The sequence below is a fragment of the Pelophylax lessonae genome (genome assembly GCF_965119305.1).
Source record: "Pelophylax lessonae genome assembly, chromosome: 5".
Lineage (NCBI taxonomy): Eukaryota > Metazoa > Chordata > Amphibia > Anura > Ranidae > Pelophylax > Pelophylax lessonae.
Genome location: NC_138772.1, coordinates 559,048,943 through 559,068,223, shown reverse-complemented (window position 1 = coordinate 559,068,223; position 19,281 = coordinate 559,048,943). Strand labels below are relative to the sequence as shown.

The 19,281-nt window shown below is 55.5% G+C and overlaps 1 protein-coding gene across 1 annotated transcript in view; it reads right to left on the bottom strand.

Moving 5' to 3' along the window:
- The window catches only part of LOC309556210 (uncharacterized protein), a 29,239-nt gene extending 10,934 nt beyond the window's left edge, over positions 1-18,305 (bottom strand). The window contains exons 1-3 of the mRNA XM_082258612.1: positions 18,237-18,305; positions 13,217-13,343; positions 3,365-3,466 (exon numbers count right to left, since the gene is read on the bottom strand). Coding sequence (XP_082114738.1) covers positions 3,365-3,466; positions 13,217-13,343; positions 18,237-18,266 — 259 coding nt within the window. The 5' untranslated portion in view covers positions 18,267-18,305. The remainder of the gene's footprint in view (positions 1-3,364; positions 3,467-13,216; positions 13,344-18,236) is intronic.
- Between the last annotated feature and the right edge of the window lie 976 nt (positions 18,306-19,281).

The following is a 19,281-nucleotide window of genomic DNA, read 5'->3' as shown; positions in this document are numbered from 1 at the left end:
GCCCGCACCTCCTCCCTGCTGCTGTGTAGAGAGGAAGAAAGCGCAGCCCGCACCTCCTCCCTGCTGCTGTGTAGAGAGGAAGAAAGCGCAGCCCGCACCTCCTCCCTGCTGCTGTGTAGAGAGGAAGAAAGCACAGCCCGCACCTCCTCCCTGCTGCTGTGTAGAGAGGAAGAAAGCACAGCCCGCACCTCCTCCCTGCTGCTGTGTAGAGAGGAAGAGAGCGCAGCCCGCACCTCCTCCCTGCTGCTGTGTAGAGAGGAAGAAAGCACAGCCCGCACCTCCTCCCTGCTGCTGTGTAGAGAGGAAGAAAGCGCAGCCCGCACCTCCTCCCTGCTGCTGTGTAGAGAGGAAGAAAGCGCAGCTCGCACCTCCTCCCTGCTGCTGTGTAGAGAGGAAGAAAGCACAGCTCGCACCTCCTCCCTGCTGCTGTGTAGAGAGGAAGAAAGCGCAGCCCGCACCTCCTCCCTGCTGCTGTGTAGAGAGGAAGAGAGAGCGCAGCCCGCACCTCCTCCCTCTTGCTGTGTAGAGAAAAAAGCGCAGCCCACACCTCCTCCCTGCTGCTATCGTTACTATTGCCAACAAAACAGAAAGCTGTGCGGGCCTTCCAACATGTCCTTAGCAGCCAATAACATTGTCGATTGATACTAGAAACAGATTGCTCTCAATGAGTGATCTGATGACGGTGCCACATCCCTTAATTGGTAGAAAAGAAAGATTTTCCCCTTGTCGTGGGACTTTTAAGGCACTCAAATTACAAAAATAGTATTGAAAAAAGTAAATTTTTATTGAATAAATATCAACATTTGTGAAAGTATTATTAAAATATCCAAACAGTTCATTACATGATATACATAATACATGTGGTTGTCAGCCTAAACAGTGAGAGATACCCAGTTAAGAAACGTCTTCCTCAGGGGTACAGATGTCAGATCTACCCCTGAGAAAGAAGTTTCTTTACTTCGAAATGCATTTCTATTGTCTATTGATAGGACGCCGGTGGGCGGCCCCCAGAGCTTTTTGTTTAATTGGCAATAGTACAGATCGCAGCAGATAGAAGGAGAGAGCTGAAAGAGGTGCAGGCTGTGCTCTCTTTTCCTCTCTGTACATAGGAGTTAACACAAAGATTGCTATGTAATCAGACTGTACAAGGATTGATTGACCCCGAATCCTTCCTCTGCACTTAAAAGCATTAAAAACACCAAGATTAGCATTTTTGAATGCGTCATTATTTGAAAATGGCGCTAAAAACATCCGGATAAATTAGAAGTGTTGTCATGGCATTGCTTCCGGGTTACCAATACAGACATCCCATCAAAGCCGATTCCAGCTTTGTTGGCGGACGTGCTGGCTGGTTGCTTGGGTCTCCCAGGGGGAGAATGTCCCTTCCCGCTGCATGCAATAGCCATTAGGTGGCCAGTTAGCCACTCTAATGGCTTTTACAAGAGAGCCGACCGTCCGCTCCAAAAAACTGTACCGGGGTGATGCCTGCAGCTGTAGACACCATCCCGGTACAACCACAAGTCCCATGACATCCTAGCTACAGGATTTGGAGGCAAGTGGTTAGAAAATGCGACGCGCGTGAACGTACAAAGCGTGCGTGCACCTCCTGGTCTGAACGAGCCCTCAGACTGCTGTGCCCTGGGATTGTGCACAATTGTAAAGGGTGCCTTGACTTAACCACTTGCCGACCGCCGCAAGTACATATACGGCGGAAGTCAGGCTCTCCTGGGCAAAGCAACGTACCGGTTAGGGATGCACCGATCCTACTTTTTTGGACCCGATACCGATATCTGGCGTTGTGAAATCGCCGATACTGATACCGGAATCGATCTGGAGCTACACATAAAGCAAGGAACTGCAGTACAGAGCAAAGCCGCTGCTTCATGTGTACGGCTCCTCCATTCACAGGCGGAGGGCATCTGATATCAGTCCGCCTGTGAGCCGCACCTATACAGGAAGTAGCGGCTCCCATCCCATACTACTACACCTAGTAAGGGATGGCTGAGCTGTTACTAAGCAAAGACCGGATCGGCCAGTGGATCGGTCAATGTTACCGATCCCCTGATCTAAAATGGCCATATCGGCGCCGATATCCGATCCGAATATCGGATCGGTGCATCCCTAGTACCGGTACGTCGCTAGCCCATGAGCCTCTAGGGGGCGAGCGCGGGCCGCCGGAGGCGCGCCCCCGCTTGTTCCCTCACATCCCTGCAGGAGTGACCGGCAGCTCCGATGTCCGCCGGTCACTTGCGATCTCCCGCTGGAGAGGGAGAAAGGCAGGCGGCTGATGTAAACACAACCAACTGTCATTATCCCTGATGTAACTGCAGAGATCATACGATCCTGCTATGTAGGATCATATGTCTCTGTGGTTACATCACTAGCCACGCCCCCCCCCAGTTAGAATCACGCCCCTAGGGATACATTTAACCCCTTGATCACTAATAAAGTTAACCCCTTCCCTGCCAGTGTCATTTTTACAGTAACAGTGCATATTTGTAGCACTGATTACTGTAGTAATGTCACTGGTAACCCCAAAAGTGTCAAAAATGTTAGTCGGGGTCCGATCTGTCCGCCGCAATGTCGCAGTCCCGCAAAAAAAAAAAAAAAACACGCAGATTGCCACCAAAGAAAAAAAAAAGCAATAAAAATGACATAAATCTTTCCCTTTGTTAGTAAACACAATAACTTTTGCGCAAACCAATCAAAATACGCTTATTGCGATTTTTTTTACCAAAAATATGTAGCAGAAAACAAATTGGCCTAAAATGTTAAAAAAAATTTGATTTTTACATTTTTTTAAGGGAATTTCATATAAAAAAATATTGTTATTTTTCCAGAATTGTCGCTCTTTTTTTGTTTATAGCGCAAAAAGTAAAAATCGCACAGGTGATCAAATACCACCAAAATAAAGCTCTGTTTGTGGGAAAGAAAAGGACGTCAATTTAATTTGGCTACAGCATCGCACGACCGCGCAATTGTCTGTTAAAGTCACGCAGTGCCGAATCACAAAATAGGGCCTGGTCTTTGAGCAGCCAAATCCTCCGGGGCTTAAGTGGTTAAAGGTTGGACACCCCTTCTCCAAGCAGTCCTCGTATTTCAAGTCGGTGGATTTCACTACTGTGGTGGGGGCAGAAGACCTGCTAAGAGGATTGCAGGTTCTCCACACGGTGCTGGTAAGCGGGGTCTACGGTAACTCTGCTGGGTTGCGTCTCAGTATAAGTTTATAGAATAACCCGCATTGCTCACAGTGGAGAACAGCGGCGTTCCTCCAACCACCACAGTAGGACACACCAGCGATGGCAAAGTGTACTTTTTGCCCATCTATATGAAGTCCGGTGACACCCAAGAAAATTTTCCTCACCCAGACCAGCGACGTCATCGCTCTTCTCCTGATCGTCCGTCAACCAGGGCTCTCTGCCATCTTCTAGTCGAGAGAGAATTTCTGGCTTCTGTATGGGACAACCTGCGAGAGAAGGACCAGAGAGGTTCAGGATGGGAAAAGTCGTAATTTGTTGTCATTGCTCAAAAACCACTAGTAGGCCCCAGGTTCATAGCAGCCAAATGTAGTAAGGAACATGTCCATACTAGGGCTGAAACTAACGATTAATTTGTCTGTCGACTAATCTACCGATTATTTTTACGATTAGTCAACTAATCTAACGATTATTTTTATTTTATTTTTTTTTTGCTTAATTGAGTGTTTTTTTGATTAGCTAATTAATCCTGTAATTAATACAGACCCCTCAGTAAGCCCTCCCACCTAGTATAGACCACTTAGTAAGCCCCCCCCCCCTCCCAGTACAGACCCCTCAGTAAGCCCTCCCACCTAGTACAGACCCCTCAGTAAGCCCTTCCTCCCAGTACAGACCCCTCAGTAAGCCCTTCCACCCAGTACAGACCACTTAGTAAGCCCCCCTCCCAGTACAGACCCCTCAGTAAGCCCTCCCACCTAGTACAGACCACTTAGTAAGCCCCCCTCCCAGTACAGACCCCTCAGTAAGCCCTTCCACCCAGTACAGACCACTTAGTAAGCCCCCCTCCCAGTACAGACCCCTCAGTAAGCCCCCTCCCAGTACAGACCCCACAGTAAGCCCCCTCCCAGTACAGACCCCACAGTAAGCCCCCTCCCAGTACAGACCACTTAGTAAGCCCCCCTCCCAGTACAGACCCCACAGTAAGCCCTCCCACCTAGTACAGACCACTTAGTAAGCCCCCCTCCCAGTACAGACCCCACAGTAAGCCCTCCCACCTAGTACAGACCACTTAGTAAGCCCCCCTCCCAGTACAGACCCCTCAGTAAGCCCTCCCACCTAGTACAGACCACTTAGTAAGCCCCCCTCCCAGTACAGACCCCTCAGTAAGCCCTTCCACCCAGTACAGACCACTTAGTAAGCCCCCCTCCCAGTACAGACCCCTCAGTAAGCCCCCTCCCAGTACAGACCCCACAGTAAGCCCCCTCCCAGTACAGACCCCACAGTAAGCCCCCTCCCAGTACAGACCCCACAGTAAGCCCCCCCCCTCCCAGTACAGACCCCACAGTAAGCCCTTCCACCTAGTATAGACCACTTAGTAAGCCCCCCCCCCCTCCCAGTACAGACCCCTCAGTAAGCCCTCCCACCTAGTACAGACCCCTCAGTAAGCCCTTCCTCCCAGTACAGACCCCTCAGTAAGCCCTTCCACCCAGTACAGACCACTTAGTAAGCCCCCCTCCCAGTACAGACCCCTCAGTAAGCCCTCCCACCTAGTACAGACCACTTAGTAAGCCCCCCTCCCAGTACAGACCCCTCAGTAAGCCCTTCCACCCAGTACAGACCACTTAGTAAGCCCCCCTCCCAGTACAGACCCCTCAGTAAGCCCTTCCACCTAGTACAGACCACTTAGTAAGCCCCCCTCCCAGTACAGACCCCTCAGTAAGCCCTTCCACCCAGTACAGACCACTTAGTAAGCCCCCCTCCCAGTACAGACCCCTCAGTAAGCCCCCTCCCAGTACAGACCCCACAGTAAGCCCCCTCCCAGTACAGACCCCACAGTAAGCCCCCTCCCAGTACAGACCACTTAGTAAGCCCCCCTCCCAGTACAGACCCCACAGTAAGCCCTCCCACCTAGTACAGACCACTTAGTAAGCCCCCCTCCCAGTACAGACCCCACAGTAAGCCCTCCCACCTAGTACAGACCACTTAGTAAGCCCCCCTCCCAGTACAGACCCCTCAGTAAGCCCTCCCACCTAGTACAGACCACTTAGTAAGCCCCCCTCCCAGTACAGACCCCTCAGTAAGCCCTTCCACCCAGTACAGACCACTTAGTAAGCCCCCCTCCCAGTACAGACCCCTCAGTAAGCCCCCTCCCAGTACAGACCCCACAGTAAGCCCCCTCCCAGTACAGACCCCACAGTAAGCCCCCTCCCAGTACAGACCCCACAGTAAGCCCCCCCCCTCCCAGTACAGACCCCACAGTAAGCCCTTCCACCTAGTACAGACCACTTAGTAAGCCCCCTCCCAGTACAGACCCCTCAGTAAGCCCTCCCACCTAGTACAGACCACTTAGTAAGCCCCCCCTCCCAGTACAGACCCCACAGTAAACCCCCTCCCAGTACAGACCACTTAGTAAGCCCCCCCCTCCCAGTATAGACCCCTCAGTAAGCCCTCCCACCTAGTACAGACCACTTAGTAAGCCCCCCTCCCAGTACAGACCCCTCAGTAAGCCCCCCTCCCAGTGCAGACCCCTCAGTAAGCCCTCCCACCTAGTACAGACCACTTAGTAAGCCCCCCTCCCAGTACAGACCCCTCAGTAAGCCCTCCCACCTAGTACAGACCACTTAGTAAGCCCCCCTCCCAGTACAGACCCCTCAGTAAGCCCTCCCACCTAGTACAGACCACTTAGTAAGCCCCCCTCCCAGTACAGACCCCTCAGTAAGCCCTTCCACCCAGTACAGACCACTTAGTAAGCCCCCCTCCCAGTACAGACCCCTCAGTAAGCCCCCTCCCAGTACAGACCCCACAGTAAGCCCCCTCCCAGTACAGACCCCACAGTAAGCCCCCTCCCAGTACAGACCCCACAGTAAGCCCCCCCCCTCCCAGTACAGACCCCACAGTAAGCCCTTCCACCTAGTACAGACCACTTAGTAAGCCCCCCTCCCAGTACAGACCCCTCAGTAAGCCCTCCCACCTAGTACAGACCACTTAGTAAGCCCCCCCTCCCAGTACAGACCCCACAGTAAACCCCCTCCCAGTACAGACCACTTAGTAAGCCCCCCCCTCCCAGTACAGACCCCTCAGTAAGCCCTCCCACCTAGTACAGACCACTTAGTAAGCCCCCCTCCCAGTACAGACCCCTCAGTAAGCCCCCCTCCCAGTGCAGACCCCTCAGTAAGCCCTCCCACCTAGTACAGACCATTACAAGCCGGCCGGATTTCACCCGGCCGGCAATGCTTCAAGCGGCGCTGCGGCCGGCCAGGGGGGAGTGTGACGTCACGCGTTGACGCGTCGACGATTTTTTGTAGACGACTACGTCGACGCTTCGTGGCAGCCCTAGTCCATACACTTATCCCAAAATGTCCTTAGAGCAGCTCCCCCACAGACAGAAGGAAATACTAGAGAACACCACAAGAGGGTGCTTCTAAGTGCAATAGAAAAAAACAACCTTGTTTTCTGCTGCACTTTGAAGCGCCCTCTTGTTCTTCTCAGGACGGGAAAAACGTGGGAAGTGCGTTTATGGAAAAGATTTTACAATCACAAAAAAAAAAGAAGAAAGGAAACAAACAATTATACAAAGAAGAAAACAAAATATCACAGCTAATGCCACTGATCATATAATACTCCAGATATCAAGCTTTATCAACAGGTCATGAAGCAACAATCTCAGAGAAACCCCTCATCCTGTACACCAGTGGTCCTCAACCCTGGCCTACAGGGCCCACTAACAGGCCAGATTTTAGGTATTACCTTGGGGAGATGCAGACTAGAGTACTGCAATCACTGAGCAGCAAATGATATCACCTGGGATGTATTTCAGTTATCTTGAAAATCTGGCCTGTTAGTGGGCCCTGTAGGCCAGGGTTGAGGACCACTGGTGTACACCACATGGGCTGAAAAAGGATCCCCTCCACCTAACTGAGCCCTCGAGGTTACATGATGATCACTGTAACCGCAATGTTTTGAAGGGGTTTCATTCATACCAGCTGTGCCCACTATTGTGTTATTGGCCCACAGCTATCACATGGTACAGGATGCTGGGATTTGCCCAGGTACCATGTGATAGCTGTGGGCCAATCACAGCATCACAATACTAAGCACAGCTGTCATGTACACTGAACAAAATAATAAAAAATGCAACACTTTTGTTTTTGCCCCCATTTTTCGTGAGCTCCAAGACCTTTTCTATGTACACAAAAGGCCGATTTCTCTCTAATATTGTTCCCAAATCTGTGTTAGTGATCACTTCTCCTTTGCCGAGATAATCCGTCCACCTCACAGGTGTGGCATATCAAGATGCTGATTGCACAGCGTGATTATTGCACAGGTGTGCCTTAGGCTGACCACAATAAAAGGCCACTCTAAAATGTGCAGTTTTACTGTATTAGGGGGGTCCAGAAAACCAGTCAGTATCTGGTGTGACCACCATTTGCCTCACGCAGTGCAACCCATCTCCTTGGCATAGAGTTGATCAGGTTGGTGATTGGTTCCTGTGGAATGTTGGTCCTCTCCTCTTCAATGGCTGTGTGAAGTTGCTGGATATTGGCAGGACCTGGAACACGCTGTCGTATACGCCGATCCAGAGCATCCCAAACATGCTGAATGGGTGATATGTCCGGTGAGTATGCTGGCCATGCAAGAACTGCGATGTTTTCAGCTTCCAGGAATTGTGTACAGATCCTTGCACCATGGGGCCGCGCATTATCATGGTGCAACATGAGGTGATGGTGGTGGATGAATGGCACAACAATGGGCCTCAGGATCTCCTCACCGTATCTCTGTGCATTCAAAATGGCATTGATAAAATGCACCTGTGTTCATTGTCCATAACGTACGCCTGCCCATACCATAACCCCACCCCCACCATGGATCACTCCATTCACAACATACGCCTGCCCATACCATAACCCCACCCCCACCATGGATCACTCCATTCACAACATACGCCTGCCCATACCATAACCCCACCATGGGCCACTTCATCCACAACGCACACCTGCCCATACCATAACCCCACCCCCACCATGGATCACTCCATTCACAACATACGCCTGCCCATACCATAACCCCACCCCCACCATGGATCACTCCATTCACAACATACGCCTGCCCATACCATAACCCCACCCCCACCATGGATCACTCCATTCACAACATACGCCTGCCCATACCATAACCCCACCATGGGCCACTCCATCCAACCATACGCCTGCCCATACCATAACCCCACCCCCACCATGGACCACTTCATCCACAACATACGCCTGCCCATACCATAACCCCACCCCCACCATGGGCCACTCCATCCACAACATACGCCTGCCCATACCATAACCCCACCGCCACCATACACACTGTCTGCCATCTGCCCTGTACAGTGAAAACCGGGATTCATCCGTGAAGAGAAGATCTCTCCAAAGTGCCGGACGCCATCCAATGGGAGCGTTTGTCCACTCAAGTCGGTAACGCCGAGGAACCGCAGTCAGGTGGAGACCCCGATGAGGATGACGAGAATGCAGATGAGCTTCCCTGAGACGATATCTGACAGTTTGTGCAGAAATTCTTTGGTTATTCAAACCGATTGTTACAGCAGCTGTCCGGGTGGCTGGTCTTAAACCATCTTGGAGATGAAGATGCTGGATGTGAAGGTCCTGGGCCGGTCTCAGACCATCTTGGAGGTGAAGATGCTGGATGTGAAGGTCCTGGGCTGGTCTCAGACCATCTTGGAGGTGAAGATGCTGGATGTGAAGGTCCTGGGCCGGTCTCAGACCATCTTGGAGGTGAAGATGCTGGATGTGAAGGTCCTGGGCTGGTCTTAAACCATCTTGGAGATGAAGATGCTGGATGTGAAGGTCCTGGGCCGGTCTCAGACCATCTTGGAGGTGAAGATGCTGGATGTGAAGGTCCTGGGCTGGTCTCAGACCATCTTGGAGGTGAAGATGCTGGATGTGAAGGTCCTGGGCCGGTCTCAGACCATCTTGGAGGTGAAGATGCTGGATGTGAAGGTCCTGGGCTGGTCTCAGACCATCTTGGAGGTGAAGATGCTGGATGTGAAGGTCCTGGGCTGGTCTCAGACCATCTTGGAGGTGAAGATGCTGGATGTGGAGGTCCTGGGCTGGTCTCAGACGATCTTGGAGGTGAAGATGCTGGATGTGAAGGTCCTGGGCCGGTCTCAGACCATCTTGGAGGTGAAGATGCTGGATGTGAAGGTCCTGGGCCGGTCTCAGACCATCTTGGAGGTGAAGATGCTGGATGTGAAGGTCCTGGGCCGGTCTTAAACCATCTTGGAGATGAAGATGCTGGATGTGAAGGTCCTGGGCCGGTCTCAGACCATCTTGGAGGTGAAGATGCTGGATGTGAAGGTCCTGGGCCGGTCTCAGACCATCTTGGAGGTGAAGATGCTGGATGTGAAGGTCCTGGGCCGGTCTTAAACCATCTTGGAGATGAAGATGCTGGATGTGAAGGTCCTGGGCCGGTCTCAGACCATCTTGGAGGTGAAGATGCTGGATGTGAAGGTCCTGGGCCGGTCTTAAACCATCTTGGAGATGAAGATGCTGGATGTGAAGGTCCCGGGCTGGACTCAGACCATCTTGGAGGTGAAGATGCTGGATGTGAAGGTCCTGGGCCGGTCTCAGACCATCTTGGAGGTGAAGATGCTGGATGTGAAGGTCCTGGGCTGGTCTCAGACCATCTTGGAGATGAAGATGATGGATGTGGAGGTCCTGGGCTGGTCTCAGACCATCTTGGAGGTGAAGATGCTGGATGTGAAGGTCCTGGGCTGGTCTCAGACCATCTTGGAGGTGAAGATGCTGGATGTGAAGGTCCTGGGCCGGTCTCAGACCATCTTGGAGGTGAAGATGCTGGATGTGAAGGTCCTGGGCTGGTCTCAGACCATCTTGGAGGTGAAGATGCTGGATGTGAAGGTCCTGGGCCGGTCTCAGACCATCTTGGAGGTGAAGATGCTGGATGTGAAGGTCCTGGGCTGGTCTCAGACCATCTTGGAGATGAAGATGCTGGATGTGAAGGTCCTGGGCCGGTCTCAGACCATCTTGGAGGTGAAGATGCTGGATGTGAAGGTCCTGGGCTGGTCTCAGACCATCTTGGAGGTGAAGATGCTGGATGTGAAGGTCCTGGGCTGGTCTCAGACGATCTTGGAGATGAAGATGCTGGATGTGAAGGTCCTGGGCCGGTCTCAGACCATCTTGGAGGTGAAGATGCTGGATGTGAAGGTCCTGGGCTGGTCTCAGACCATCTTGGAGATGAAGATGATGGATGTGGAGGTCCTGGGCTGGTCTCAGACCATCTTGGAGGTGAAGATGCTGGATGTGAAGGTCCTGGGCTGGTCTCAGACGATCTTGGAGGTGAAGATGCTGGATGTGAAGGTCCTGGGCCGGTCTCAGACCATCTTGGAGGTGAAGATGCTGGATGTGAAGGTCCTGGGCTGGTCTCAGACCATCTTGGAGGTGAAGATGCTGGATATGGAGGTCCTGGGCTGGTCTCAGACCATCTTGGAGGTGAAGATGCTGGATGTGAAGGTCCCGGGCTGGACTCAGACCATCTTGGAGGTGAAGATGCTGGATGTGAAGGTCCTGGGCTGGTCTCAGACCATCTTGGAGGTGAAGATGCTGGATGTGAAGGTCCTGGGCTGGTCTCAGACCATCTTGGAGGTGAAGATGCTGGATGTGAAGGTCCCGGGCTGGTCTCAGACCATCTTGGAGGTGAAGATGCTGGATGTGAAGGTCCTGGGCCGGTCTCAGACCATCTTGGAGGTGAAGATGCTGGATGTGAAGGTCCTGGGCCGGTCTCAGACCATCTTGGAGGTGAAGATGATGGATGTGGAGGTCCTGGGCTGGTCTCAGACCATCTTGGAGGTGAAGATGCTGGATGTGAAGGTCCCGGGCTGGACTCAGACCATCTTGGAGGTGAAGATGCTGGATGTGAAGGTCCCGGGCTGGACTCAGACCATCTTGGAGGTGAAGATGCTGGATGTGAAGGTCCTGGGCCGGTCTCAGACCATCTTGGAGGTGAAGATGCTGGATGTGAAGGTCCTGGGCTGGTCTCAGACCATCTTGGAGATGAAGATGATGGATGTGGAGGTCCTGGGCTGGTCTCAGACCATCTTGGAGGTGAAGATGCTGGATGTGAAGGTCCTGGGCTGGTCTCAGACCATCTTGGAGGTGAAGATGCTGGATGTGAAGGTCCTGGGCCGGTCTCAGACCATCTTGGAGGTGAAGATGCTGGATGTGAAGGTCCTGGGCTGGTCTCAGACCATCTTGGAGGTGAAGATGCTGGATGTGAAGGTCCTGGGCCGGTCTCAGACCATCTTGGAGGTGAAGATGCTGGATGTGAAGGTCCTGGGCTGGTCTCAGACCATCTTGGAGATGAAGATGCTGGATGTGAAGGTCCTGGGCCGGTCTCAGACCATCTTGGAGGTGAAGATGCTGGATGTGAAGGTCCTGGGCTGGTCTCAGACCATCTTGGAGATGAAGATGATGGATGTGGAGGTCCTGGGCTGGTCTCAGACCATCTTGGAGGTGAAGATGCTGGATGTGAAGGTCCTGGGCTGGTCTCAGACGATCTTGGAGGTGAAGATGCTGGATGTGAAGGTCCTGGGCCGGTCTCAGACCATCTTGGAGGTGAAGATGCTGGATGTGAAGGTCCTGGGCTGGTCTCAGACCATCTTGGAGGTGAAGATGCTGGATATGGAGGTCCTGGGCTGGTCTCAGACCATCTTGGAGGTGAAGATGCTGGATGTGAAGGTCCCGGGCTGGACTCAGACCATCTTGGAGGTGAAGATGCTGGATGTGAAGGTCCTGGGCTGGTCTCAGACCATCTTGGAGGTGAAGATGCTGGATGTGAAGGTCCTGGGCTGGTCTCAGACCATCTTGGAGATGAAGATGATGGATGTGGAGGTCCTGGGCTGGTCTCAGACCATCTTGGAGGTGAAGATGCTGGATGTGAAGGTCCCGGGCTGGTCTCAGACCATCTTGGAGATGAAGATGATGGATGTGGAGGTCCTGGGCTGGTCTCAGACCATCTTGGAGGTGAAGATGCTGGATGTGAAGGTCCTGGGCTGGTCTCAGACGATCTTGGAGGTGAAGATGCTGGATGTGAAGGTCCTGGGCCGGTCTCAGACCATCTTGGAGGTGAAGATGCTGGATGTGAAGGTCCTGGGCTGGTCTCAGACCATCTTGGAGGTGAAGATGCTGGATATGGAGGTCCTGGGCTGGTCTCAGACCATCTTGGAGGTGAAGATGCTGGATGTGAAGGTCCCGGGCTGGACTCAGACCATCTTGGAGGTGAAGATGCTGGATGTGAAGGTCCTGGGCTGGTCTCAGACCATCTTGGAGGTGAAGATGCTGGATGTGAAGGTCCTGGGCTGGTCTCAGACCATCTTGGAGATGAAGATGATGGATGTGGAGGTCCTGGGCTGGTCTCAGACCATCTTGGAGGTGAAGATGCTGGATGTGGAGGTCCTGGGCTGGTCTCAGACCATCTTGGAGGTGAAGATGCTGGATGTGAAGGTCCCGGGCTGGTCTCAGACCATCTTGGAGATGAAGATGATGGATGTGGAGGTCCTGGGCTGGTCTCAGACCATCTTGGAGGTGAAGATGATGGATGTGAAGGTCCCGGGCTGGTCTCAGACCATCTTGGAGATGAAGATGATGGATGTGGAGGTCCTGGGCTGGTCTCAGACCATCTTGGAGGTGAATCATGCGATACCCCATCCGGTTCCGGGAGCAGCGATCCGTTGTGTGTGGGGGACTCGGCGATCGCCGGGGTCCTGCGCCCATCAGCTGGTGATAGAAGCACTCCTCTCATTGGTAAATGGTTTTTGTATCTAATTGTGACATCTGCAGGAGAGGAAAGACGCAGCTTCTGGGTGTGGTGACATAAATGACAATCCCTGGAGGAAGAGCTCTCATTGGACAAGAGAGGGACACAAAGGAGAGCGATTCCGCATCACATTCCTGGACTCACAGCCTGACCACAGACACAGCGCAGTGGGCGGAGCTTCTTACCTGTGGAAAGAATGGATTGGTAGTTCTCCCTCATGACGCTCCAGTACAGATCCCGCTGGGAGGAGCTTAGAGTCATCCATTCACTGCGAGAGAAATAAACCGCCACCTCTTCAAACGTCGGGACAGCCTGCTGAGAAGAGAAAGAGAAACACCCGTTATCCCTCACACCGCCACAGGGGGAGCCGTCATCCCTCACACCGCCACAAGGGGGCCCCTCATCCCTCACACAGCCACAAGGGGACCCCTCATCCCTCACACTGTCACAAGGGGACCCCTCATCCCTCACACAGCCACAAGGGGACCCCTCATCCCTCACACCGCCACAAGGGGACCCCTCATCCCTCACACCGCCACAAGGGGAGCCGTCATCCCTCACACAGCCACAAGGGGACCCCTCATCCCTCACACAGCCACAAGGGGACCCTTCATCCCTCACACTGTCACAAGGGGACCCCTCACCCTCACACAGCCACAAGGGGACCCTTCATCCCTCACACTGTCACAAGGGGACCCCTCACCCTCACACAGCCACAAGGGGACCCTTCATCCCTCACACAGCCACAAGGGGACCCCTCATCCCTCACACTGTCACAAGGGGACCCCTCATCCCTCACACCGCCACAAGGGGACCCCTCATCCCTCACACCGCCACAAGGGGACCCCTCATCCCTCACACCGCCACAAGGGGACCCCTCATCCCTCACACCGCCACAAGGGGAGCCGTCATCCCTCACACAGCCACAAGGGGACCCCTCATCCCTCACACAGCCACAAGGGGACCCTTCATCCCTCACACTGTCACAAGGGGACCCCTCACCCTCACACAGCCACAAGGGGACCCTTCATCCCTCACACTGTCACAAGGGGACCCCTCACCCTCACACAGCCACAAGGGGACCCTTCATCCCTCACACAGCCACAAGGGGACCCCTCACCCTCACACTGTCACAAGGGGACCCCTCATCCCTCACACTGTCACAAGGGGACCCCTCATCCCTCACACCGCCACAAGGGGACCCCTCATCCCTCACACCGCCACAAGGGGACCCCTCATCCCTCACACCGCCACAAGGGGACCCCTCATCCCTCACACCGCCACAAGGGGACCCCTCATCCCTCACACCGCCACAAGGGGACCCCTCATCCCTCACACTGTCACAAGGGGACCCCTCATCCCTCACACTGTCACAAGGGGACCCCTCATCCCTCACACCGCCACAAGGGGACCCCTCATCCCTCACACCGCCACAAGGGGACCCCTCATCCCTCACACCGCCACAAGGGGACCCCTCATCCCTCACACCGCCACAAGGGGACCCCTCATCCCTCACACCGCCACAAGGGGACCCCTCATCCCTCACACCGCCACAAGGGGAGCCGTCATCCCTCACACAGCCACAAGGGGACCCCTCATCCCTCACACAGCCACAAGGGGACCCTTCATCCCTCACACTGTCACAAGGGGACCCCTCACCCTCACACAGCCACAAGGGGACCCTTCATCCCTCACACTGTCACAAGGGGACCCCTCACCCTCACACAGCCACAAGGGGACCCTTCATCCCTCACACAGCCACAAGGGGACCCCTCACCCTCACACTGTCACAAGGGGACCCCTCATCCCTCACACCGCCACAAGGGGACCCCTCATCCCTCACACTGTCACAAGGGGACCCCTCATCCCTCACACAGCCACAAGGGGACCCTTCATCCCTCACACTGTCACAAGGGGACCCCTCATCCCTCACACCGCCACAAGGGGACCCCTCATCCCTCACACTGTCACAAGGGGACCCCTCATCCCTCACACAGCCACAAGGGGACCCTTCATCCCTCACACTGTCACAAGGGGACCCCTCATCCCTCACACCGCCACAAGGGGACCCCTCATCCCTCACACAGCCACAAGGGGAGCCCTCATCCCTCACACTGTCACAAGGGGACCCCTCATCCCTCACACAGCCACAAGGGGACCCCTCATCCCTCACACTGCCACAAGGGGAGCCCTCATCCCTCACACAGCCACAAGGGAAGCCCTCATCCCTCACACTGACACAAGAGGACCCCTCATCCCTCACACACCCACAAGGGGACCCCTCATCCCTCACACTGACACAAGGGGACCCCTCATTCCTCACACAGCCACAAGGGGACCCCTCATCCCTCACACTGTCACAAGGGGACCCCTCATCCCTCACACACCCACAAGGGGACCCCTCATCCCTCACACTGACACAAGGGGACCCCTCATCCCTCACACTGACACAAGGGGACCCCTCATTCCTCACACTGACACAAGGGGACCCCTCATCCCTCACACTGACACAAGAGGACCCCTCATCCCTCACACACCCACAAGGGGACCCCTCATCCCTCACACACCCACAAGGGGACCCCTCATCCCTCACACTGACACAAGGGGACCCCTCATTCCTCACACAGCCACAAGGGGACCCCTCATCCCTCACACCGCCACAAGGGGACCCCTCATCCCTCACACTGACACAAGGGGACCCCTCATCCCTCACACTGCCACAAGGGGACCCCTCATTCCTCACATTGCCACAGGGGGACCCCTCATCCCTCACACTGTCACATGGGGACCCCTCATCCCTCACACTGTCACATGGGGACCCCTCATCCCTCACACTGCCACATGGGGACCCCTCATCCCTCACACCGCCACAAGGGGACCCCTCATCCCTCACACAGCCACAAGGGGACCCCCTCATCCCTCACACAGCCACAAGGGGACCCCTCATCCCTCACACAGCCACAAGGGGACCCTTCATCCCTCACACTGTCACAAGGGGACCCCTCATCCCTCACACCGCCACAAGGGGACCCCTCATCCCTCACACTGTCACAAGGGGACCCCTCATCCCTCACACAGCCACAAGGGGACCCTTCATCCCTCACACTGTCACAAGGGGACCCCTCATCCCTCACACAGCCACAAGGGGACCCTTCATCCCTCACACTGTCACAAGGGGACCCCTCACCCTCACACAGCCACAAGGGGACCCTTCATCCCTCACACTGTCACAAGGGGACCCCTCATCCCTCACACCGCCACAAGGGGACCCCTCATCCCTCACACTGTCACAAGGGGACCCCTCATCCCTCACACAGCCACAAGGGGACCCTTCATCCCTCACACTGTCACAAGGGGACCCCTCATCCCTCACACAGCCACAAGGGGACCCCTCATCCCTCACACAGCCACAAGGGGAGCCCTCATCCCTCACACTGTCACAAGGGGACCCCTCATCCCTCACACAGCCACAAGGGGACCCCTCATCCCTCACACTGACACAAGGGGACCCCTCATCCCTCACACTGACACAAGGGGACCCCTCATTCCTCACACCGCCACAAGGGGAGCCCTCATCCCTCACACAGCCACAAGGGAAGCCCTCATCCCTCACACTGACACAAGAGGACCCCTCATCCCTCACACACCCACAAGGGGACCCCTCATCCCTCACACCGCCACAAGGGGACCCCTCATCCCTCACACTGACACAAGGGGACCCCTCATTCCTCACACAGCCACAAGGGGACCCCTCATCCCTCACACTGTCACAAGGGGACCCCTCATCCCTCACACACCCACAAGGGGACCCCTCATCCCTCACACTGACACAAGGGGACCCCTCATCCCTCACACTGACACAAGGGGACCCCTCATTCCTCACACTGACACAAGGGGACCCCTCATTCCTCACACTGCCACAAGGGGACCCCTCATCCCTCACACTGACACAAGAGGACCCCTCATCCCTCACACACCCACAAGGGGACCCCTCATCCCTCACACCGCCACAAGGGGACCCCTCATCCCTCACACTGACACAAGGGGACCCCTCATTCCTCACACAGCCACAAGGGGACCCCTCATCCCTCACACCGCCACAAGGGGACCCCTCATCCCTCACACTGACACAAGAGGACCCCTCATCCCTCACACTGCCACAAGGGGACCCCTCATCTCTCACATTGCCACAGGGGGACCCCTCATCCCTCACACTGTCACATGGGGACCCCTCATCCCTCACACACCCACAAGGGGACCCCTCATCCCTCACACTGCCACAAGGGGACCCCTCATCCCTCACATTGCCACAGGGGGACCCCTCATCCCTCACACTGTCACAAGGGGACCCCTCATCCCTCACACCGCCACAAGGGGACCCCTCATCCCTCACACTGACACAAGGGGACCCCTCATCCCTCACACAGCCACAAGGGGACCCCTCATCCCTCACACAGCCACAAGGGGACCCCTCATCCCTCACACCGCCACAAGGGGACCCCTCATCCCTCACACAGCCACAAGGGGACCCCTCATCCCTCACACACCCACAAGGGGACCCCTCATCCCTCACACAGCCACAAGGGGACCCCTCATCCCTCACACCGCCACAAGGGGACCCCTCATCCCTCACACTGTCACAAGGGGACCCCTCATCCCTCACACCGCCACAAGGGGACCCCTCATCCCTCACACCGCCACAAGGGGACCCCTCATCCCTCACACAGCCACAAGGGGACCCCTCATCCCTCACACACCCACAAGGGGACCCCTCATCCCTCACACAGCCACAAGGGGACCCCTCATCCCTCACACCGCCACAAGGGGACCCCTCATCCCTCACACTGTCACAAGGGGACCCCTCATCCCTCACACTGTCACAAGGGGACCCCTCATCCCTCACACCGCCACAAGGGGACCCCTCATCCCTCACACTGTCACAAGGGGACCCCTCATTCCTCACACCGCCACAAGGGGAGCCCTCATCCCTCACACAGCCACAAGGGGACCCCTCATCCCTCACACCGCCACAAGGGGACCCCTCATCCCTCACACAGCCACAAGGGGACCCCTCATCCCTCACACTGACACAAGGGGACCCCTCATCCCTCACACCGCCACAAGGGGACCCCTCAGAGAACATTGTAGGGGGTTTCTGATATACATGGAAAGTCTCTTGCTCTCCCCTCCCCCTCTCTCTCTCACCCTCCCGGATTTCTCCTCTTCTCCGGCCATTCTGCAGTCTCAGTAAAGCCCGCCCCCTCCCGGCATGCAACTCACCGCCAGCCAATCAACTTCTTCCGTGATGGGTGGAGCGCCGATTAAGGTCCCGCCCCCCTTCAGTGAATGAGAATATTCCTAGAGAGCGATAGAGATGAGGAGAGCGCCCCCTACCGGGGAGGAGTCTGACCTTCCTGTCACCATAGAGACTTGAAGAGGGCGGGCCCTACACCTACCAGGGAGGAGGAGTTCGACCGTACAGTCACCATAGAGACCGAGAGAGGGCGGGGCCTACGTCTTCCAGGGAGGAGGAGTCTGACCTTCCTGTCACCATAGAGACCGGGAGAGGGCGGAGCCCACACCTACCAGGGAGGAGGAGTCTGACCGTCCTGTCACCATAGAGACATGGAGAGGGCGGAGCCCAAGCCTACCAGGGAGGAGGAGTTCGACCGTACTGTCACCATAGAGACCGAGAGAGGGCGGGACCTACGTCTTCCAGGGAGGAGGAGTCTGACCGTCCTGTCACCATGGAGACCGGGAGAGGGCGGGGCCATCACACACAGTGATCCTCTATACCTAGAAGTTGCGGTCCCGGGCTGTATGACGGTCAGACCTCCCCCCCCCCCCCGCACTAACGGGAGCTCAGTGATTGGGTGATACTGCAGAGGGTGTGTCAGAAGATGGACCCGAAACTCTACCGTCTATGTATTGGAGGAGATTGTGCTGAGAGCCTCTATCACCCCGCCCCTTCTCAGGGGCCAACCAATCACCATCTTACCTTCTGTCCAATGAGTTTGAGGGAGATGGAGAGGCAGTGTCCTCCTAGGAACTGACCACACCCCCCAGCTTTCTGCTCCTCAGGGGCGGGGCTTCCCATCTATTATATCACTTTTTTTATTTCAGGGGGATCCCCTCCCCCACCACATGTGTGACCCCCCCCCCTCCCCCACCACATGTGTGACCCGACCCCCTCCCCCACCACATGTGTGACCCGACCCCCTCCCCCACCACATGTGTGACCCGACCCCCT